This window comes from Priapulus caudatus, unplaced genomic scaffold (genome assembly GCF_000485595.1).
Source record: "Priapulus caudatus unplaced genomic scaffold, Priapulus_caudatus-5.0.1 Scaffold2018, whole genome shotgun sequence".
NCBI lineage: Eukaryota > Metazoa > Priapulida > Priapulimorpha > Priapulimorphida > Priapulidae > Priapulus > Priapulus caudatus.
Window position 1 is genome coordinate 14245 of NW_014579079.1, and position 7254 is coordinate 21498.

Consider the following 7254-nt stretch of genomic DNA (forward strand, 5'->3'; position numbering starts at 1 on the left):
GTGTGTGTGTGTGTGTGTGTGTGTGTGTGTGTGTGTGTATGTATGTATGGATGTGTGTCGTTATATTTCAAGCATTACCCTACACACGTTACACACGTTAACTCCGCGCCGCGTGCCGGCGCTGTCATTGTTGCTGCCACGTGATCTGTGACGGTGACGTCACCGGTGGTTTCCGCAACGTGAGATCGCTTGCAGCGTGTGCGGCGACCATTATGAGCGGTTATTCTAACGTTAGCCACCCACTGTTTGCTGTCAACAACACGTTCACCCCCTGTCCATTCCACTGTCTCTACCGTTACCTACCTACTGTTTCCCGCTAACAGTTTACTGCTAATAGTTTACCGCTAACAGCTACTGTTTCCCGCTTACAACAAGTTCACCGCTCCCCTGCTCATTCTGCTGTCTCTAACGTAACTTACATACTGTTTTGTGTTAACAACAAGTTTACCCTTCCAATGCCCCTTCCAGCGTTTCTCCTGGAACCTATCTATTGTTTTCCGTTAGGAACAACTCCCCCCCCTTCCCTTGCCCCTTCCACCGTTTCTACCGATATGCCTACATACTGTTTCATGTTACCAACAAGTTCACCCCTTCCCTGCCCCTACCAGCGTTTCTATTGTTAACCACGCAATGTTTGACGCTAACCTGGACACGCTCCAACTGCATTGCGAGAGGGCACGTCATTCTCGCCATAATATCACATCAAGGTTATGAACTTGATAAAAGTTGATTTACCAATTAATTATTTAAACCCACGATAGAGTTCGCTTACGTTTTCTCCGTTCTAATTTTCAGGTTCCTAACCAACGTTGACTATGGCCACGACCAGGGTGCGCCAGCGTCTGACTCCGTCTTCCAGGAGTACGAAGAGACGGTGCTTCAAATAGACGAATTTCCTCGACTGCACGAGCCAAGCTAGGGTCGTGTAGACGCAGGGTAGAATGTAGGAGTGTGGTGTGGTAAGGATGAAAAGAGCCGCAATGTTACAGCGTGAGGCATGCGCAGAGGAGACACGCGTGTCAGGACAATAACCACAATCCTAGATACTAACACATGTACTGTCCCCATTCCTTTAGTTCCCATATAGCCCATGCACAGTTGTTATATAAATGCTGTCTATTGCGGATGCGGATGGTAGCCAACCGGAATATTTACCCTCAGGACATTCACCCCTCCCCCCACCGCTCCCTGAAAATTACCCACCTGTAGTTTTTATTTTTATTCATTATGTAACAGTTATGAATACTTAACTTTTGATGGTTAGGACGAACCTAAGCTAAATGTGATCGCACCTACCATCAAATCCATTGACATTTTCATTCAAAATAATGGTGAATGAATGTGAGAAAATATGCAATGGTATTTTACCATTTTCTTTCAAAATATGGGTTTTCGTGGAATCGAATTCCCTACAATAATCGCCGAATTACCTCAAACTATAATCATTGGGGTAATTTTCCGGGAGTGAGTCTGAATGTCATAGTGGTGTTTGTCCAGGGGTGATTGTCCAGGAGTGTGTGTCTATGCGGTGATTGTCCAAATGGCTATTGTCCAGAGGGTTATTATCCAGGGAGTTATTGTCCAGGAGGTTAGTGTACATGCGGTTATAGTCCAGGGGGTTGTTGTCCAGGGGTAATTGTGCGGGGTTGTTTGCCCGGGAGGTGATTGTTATGGAGGTATTTGTACGAGCACTAGACTAAGTGCGGACAGAGCCTTGCGTCCATCTTGCAACAGAGATTGTGAGTAGACACGTGCATCGACTGTAATATGATGTGAATTCATTGCAATACGGTGCAACGAGGAGAAAGTAAATCATGATGAAAATATTATTCCATTATTCTTCCTTTTTTTAAGTCTCGATGATGTGAAATCGATATTAGGTGATATGATATTTGATATATATATATATAATTTTAAAATACTTCTCATAGTATTGTATTACACCGCCTTTTTTGGCGCCTATTGTAAAAATGTAATAAATCTAATGCATGACTAGTGATTAAATCGCTATTAAAAACCGTTAAAACTTGTTGATTATTGATATTACTGCATTTTGGTGATGGCAGCGCTTAGATGACGGCTAGCTTCAATAAGTACCTATCCACGCAACCGTTTTATGTGATTTTCGTCAATTCTAATTGTAAATGCGCCCGTTCTGATTTTATCGTCTTATGCCGCCACCAAGCGGGAAGAAAAACTACCCAGAGGTTCTTTCACCCTGTACACCGGGCAGTGTATTTTAGGCCCTTACGGCTGCCAGCCATTTCGAAATTATCCGTTTCAAACTACGATTTCTGGAAGAACCAAAGAGGTATGTAGTGCCCCAATATGACAGATTGATATAACTGATTTTCCTTCCCTTAGTAACTACGTTAAATTCGATGACTCCGAGATTTTTTTTAGAGTTTTGAGGCCTTTGTTGTGGCCGATCTCGTGCTAGATTTTCGCAGCTTTTTTAGCTCTTTGTTTGAGCCATGGCTGTGCCGTTCTGGGCTATTGTTGTCTATCTCTCAGCCCTGCCGTACTTCTAAAGTGGCCTTGTGCCGTCTATAATCATTAATTTACTGTTTTACGCACTGGTTTGCCACACACCCTGCGTATTTTTGGGACCAGTTTTAAGTGGATAATACTTTGAATAGTTCGGAGTTTAGTGTTCTTCACGTTTATGATAATGTCAGGAGTAGATAATAGAAGATTCTTCTATTATCTACTACTGATCATATCATACTTGGAATAAAAAAAAAAAATATATATATTACTCGTAGCCCTCCAGCCTGTGTTCAATTATTGTGTCGCTTCATGAACAAAGCAGTTACTAAAACAGTACTAACGCGTACTGTTCTGCATTGTACACGTATACGTCTGGGACGCGTTAATCGTTAGTTATGTTGGTTTTGTAAAAATATTACGCAACTCTACTGCTAAAATTATGTAGCCATGTTGGAATTGGAGCCGATGGAATAGCAAGCGAAATGCGTAACATGTCGGTGCCAAAAGTTTTATGTGAAGTCTCTATACTTTGATTGTATTAAATTATTATCACTTAGTACGAGTAAAAATGTTGCGTACGCGCCGAAACGTTCTAGGTGTTTTTGGTGGGTGTCACTTTCCCCCGGGCGTAGATTGAGGGCACGTGATCACGTCTTATGACGTCCCTGCACAAGGCGTTTATAATCATTTCCCTATATTATTATATTATTATACCCTTATTTCACTAACCCTAACCATAACCCACTAACGGGCTATTTATATGGTTTGTAAACTGCAAAATTTAAAGAGGCGTGCTCGTCTCGTTAAAGATAGGGAGCGATCGTTCGCCACGCGTGCTGATTGCCGACTTAAAATGCAGTGTCTGGATGCGCCCCCTTTTACTGCCAGTTCACCAGTATTTCCTATGCAACAACGGGGTGGAGAGGTTTTCACAGACCCTGGATATTCCAGTGAGATAACGGATATAACAGACGCGGTAATCGATTATTAATATATAAAACCACAGTGTGCTTGCTAACAGTCGAAGCGTCTGCTAACACTCGGTTCACACCAGTACTCCACCCTTTCACCCACCCCCACATGCTCGCCGCGTATAATTTACATGCATGTCACCATTGTCCTAATCTCACAAAGAAGTGTTTCTGGCAATTGCCTCTTGGATAATAAACCTGGAACGATGATTCGTGTGGCTGCAATAGATACTCTGGCTTATCTGGCTGCGGATGGCATGAATTTGGAGGAAGACTAGGTGCCTATAGTGCCTACTGGAATTAATTTATGGAATTTAGTTTTTTAAACCTTCAATCTGTGGTCTCCAGTTGTCCGTGTACTATTTCTTTATCCGTAAATGTGCATGAGATTCGAGAATAAGCGATAGTTTTTCAAAAAAAAACGTCGGTAAACATGTCGCGATAACCGCACGAAACACAGCTGAATCACATGCCTATCTAGCTTTAATGATGTCATGCAGCAGGAAACCGTCTAAATCATTATTTCCGGCTGTAAATTAGCGTCCTATGAAGGATTTAATAATGGTCTTGAAGACTTTGTATTTGTATGCGGATTCTTTTACATGTCTGTCGGCAGATATCGAAACGATACTGAGTGATCACACTTTACCTGAGTAACTGAGGTTGAACCAATATTAACTCATCTGTAGGATTCTATACCCAATTATTGAATTTCGGGAACCGTAAATAACTATTGGGAAGATTACTTGCTGCACGAAATCATTAAAGCTAGACAGTCATGAGTCCAGCTCTGTTCCATGTGATCATAAATAGATAATAGGGAAGTTCCCTATAATAGTTCCCTATTATCTACTTCAGGCTGACTGCCCACATTATTATATCTTCTGTATACATATTTGATAGTAGTTACGTGACATACCCTATTCACTTTAATAGTTGCCGAAATTCTGTGATCAGTCTATTGTAAACTCCACATTGGATCGAGCACTAATTTATTTATACAATTACATAGTATTTTAATTATTATAATTAAAAATACCATAATTGCGTAACTCTTTAGCAGTAGTAGCAGTATCACATACATTGCGGAGGTTTTATGAGTATAATAGTAATATTACTGCCCACGTGTTTTAGTTACGGTCCTTTTACCATCGTCCCCTTCGCGTTCTACTCATATAGCATAGATCTCCACAGCGCAATATTCGTTTCAGTAAATACACTGGTTACACTAATGATAGAATCACTACAAATAAAATTTTATTGCGCCAATTATTTATTTCTCGCAGATTTTCGATCGGAGGAGACCAAAATTTATACACTACTTTGAAACAAAATTATACCACTATAGTTTGATCTAAAAAGTTTCAATAAAGTTCTTTCCGCAATGGCACTTTTAATGGGACTATTCTACGAACTAGGCTCAACCAGCTGTAGGTTTCCTCTTACTCCCGCTATATTCCCCCTGGATTAGCAGGTGGCCTCGAAGGTAGGGATATGCAGGCAATTGCTTGCGGCCCAGACACAAACGACGCCCGCGCCGCCTTCCTGCGCTCGCTCGGCGCCGGACGAACAGGCACGTCGTCGTCGTCTGTGCGCACGGGCCGTGCGACGCCAACACGCATCGTCGGCCTGTACTGGCGGTGTCGGCGGCGACCGTCGCGTCGGCAGGCGGGCGGCGGCTTGCGGGAGCGATGGCTGAGCACAGGCGAGGAGCCGAGACAGACGACCTTCGCCTCCCGCGCGTCGCGTCGCGACCGTCGTTGCGCCGTGTTGTGCCGCGTGGTCTGCGCGCGCAACGCGGGTCCGCTTGTCGTCGTACCGGGACGCACAGTGGTCGGCGGTTTGCTCACCAGCGCCGCAAGACCGCGTCGCTCGTCAGCGCGGCCGCAGTGAGCGGCAGCGGCGTGTGACAGGTGGATTCATCAGCGGTATTGGGCAATGGCGGGAGCACCAGTGCCGCTGACAGTGGCGGAATCAGCGGCGGCATCAGTGACGACATCAGAAACGAGAGGCCATAAAGGTGACAGTGGCGAGCGACAGTGGCAGCTACAGCGGTGGTGAACATCAGTATTGGTCAGGATGCATCTGCAGAAGCGTCAACAGGGACAGGCAGCGACAGTGGCAGATCACTAGCAGCGCGACCAGCATCATTATCGGCGCGACGGCGGGCGGCTGGCAGTGGCAGATCAGCGGCGGCGACGACCTCCGCCGCGCCTCTGCAGCAGCTTTCTGCGGGATCGGCTCTCTAGCATCAAGGTAGCGGGCGCCGCGCTTGCCTGCGATGGCGCGACGTGCTCTCCTCGGCTGCCTCCACCCTGGCAGTGAAGAATGCGCGACATCATCACCCGTCGTCTGCTACAGTTATGTCGNACTCCACATTGGATCGTGCACTAATTGTTTTATACAATTACATAGTATTTTAATTATTATAATTAAAAATACCATAATTGCGTAACTCTTTAGCAGTAGTAGCAGTATCACATAATTGCGAGGTTTTATGAGTATAATAGTAATATTTGCATGTGTTTTAGTCACGGTCCTTTTACCTATCTTTCCCTTCGCGTTCTACCTATAGCATAGATCTAACCAACATTTCAATTCAGTAAATACACAATGGTACACTAATGATAGAATCACTACAAATATTATTTTATTGCACAATTATTTATTTCTCGCAGATTTCGATCGAGAAACCAAAATTATACACTACTTTGAAAACAAAATTATACACTATAGTTTAATGCTAAAAAGTTCAATAAAGTCTTTCGCATGCACTTTTATGGGATTATTCATAAGAACTAGCTCAACCAGTGTAGCCCTTTCACTCCCGCTATTCCCCCTGGATAGCAGGTGGCTCGAAGGTAGGGATATGAAGCCTTGCTGCGCCCAGGACGCACGCGCCGCCCGCTCGCCTTCGTCGCTCGCTCGGCGCCCGACGACAGCACGTCGTCGTCGTCTGTGCGCACGGGCCGTGCGACGACCACCGCTATCGTCGGCTGTACTGCGGTGTCGGCGGCGACCGTCGCGTCGGCAGGCGGGGCGGCGGCTTCGGGAGCGTGGCTGAGCAAGGCGAGAGCCGAGACGACGGCCCTCGCCTCCCGCGCGTCGCCGTCGCGACGTCGTTGGCCGCGTTGTCCGCGTCGTCTGCGCGCGGCACGCGTCGTCGTCGTCGGTACCGACGCACAGTGGTCGGCGGTTTGCTCACCCAGCGCCGCACGCGCGTCGTCGTCAGCGGCGGCAGCAGTAGCGGCAGCGGCGGTGACAGTGGAGTCATCAGCGGCCGTAACAGTGGCGGCATCAGTGGAGTCATCAGCGGCCGTAACAGTGGCGGCATCAGCGGCCGTGACAGTGGAGTCATCAGCGGCCGTGACAGTGGCGGCATCAGCGGCCGTAACAGTGGCGGCATCAGTGGCGGCATCAGTGGCCGTGACAGTGGCGGCACCAGTGGCGGCACCAGTGGCGGCACCAGTGGCCGTGACAGTGGCGGAATCAGCGGCCGTGACAGTGGCGGAATCAGTGGCGGCATCAGTGGCGGCATCAGCGGCCGTGACAGTGGCAGCGACAGTGGCAGCGACAGCGACAGCGACAGCGGTGGTGACATCAGTATTGTCGGATGCATCTGCAGAAGCGTCAACGGCGACAGCAGCGACAGTGGCAGCATCACTGGCAGCGACAGCATCATTATCGGCGGCGACGGCGGCGGCGGCAGTGGCAGCATCAGCGGCGGCGACAGCATCATTATCGGCGGCGACGGCGGCGGCGGCAGTGGCAGCATCAGCGGCGGCGACAGCAT

General features: G+C 47.3%; 1 protein-coding gene across 1 annotated transcript; it reads right to left on the bottom strand.

Annotated features, from left to right (window-relative positions):
- Positions 1-5525: 5525 nt before the first annotated feature.
- Positions 5526-7140, bottom strand: LOC106818092 (proline-rich protein 36-like). The gene is made up of 3 exons (XM_014822810.1): positions 6638-7140; positions 6374-6521; positions 5526-5816 (listed from the first exon to the last, which is right to left on the bottom strand). Exons 1-3 carry the CDS (start codon positions 7138-7140, stop codon positions 5526-5528), a joined length of 942 nt encoding a protein of 313 aa, XP_014678296.1.
- Between the last annotated feature and the right edge of the window lie 114 nt (positions 7141-7254).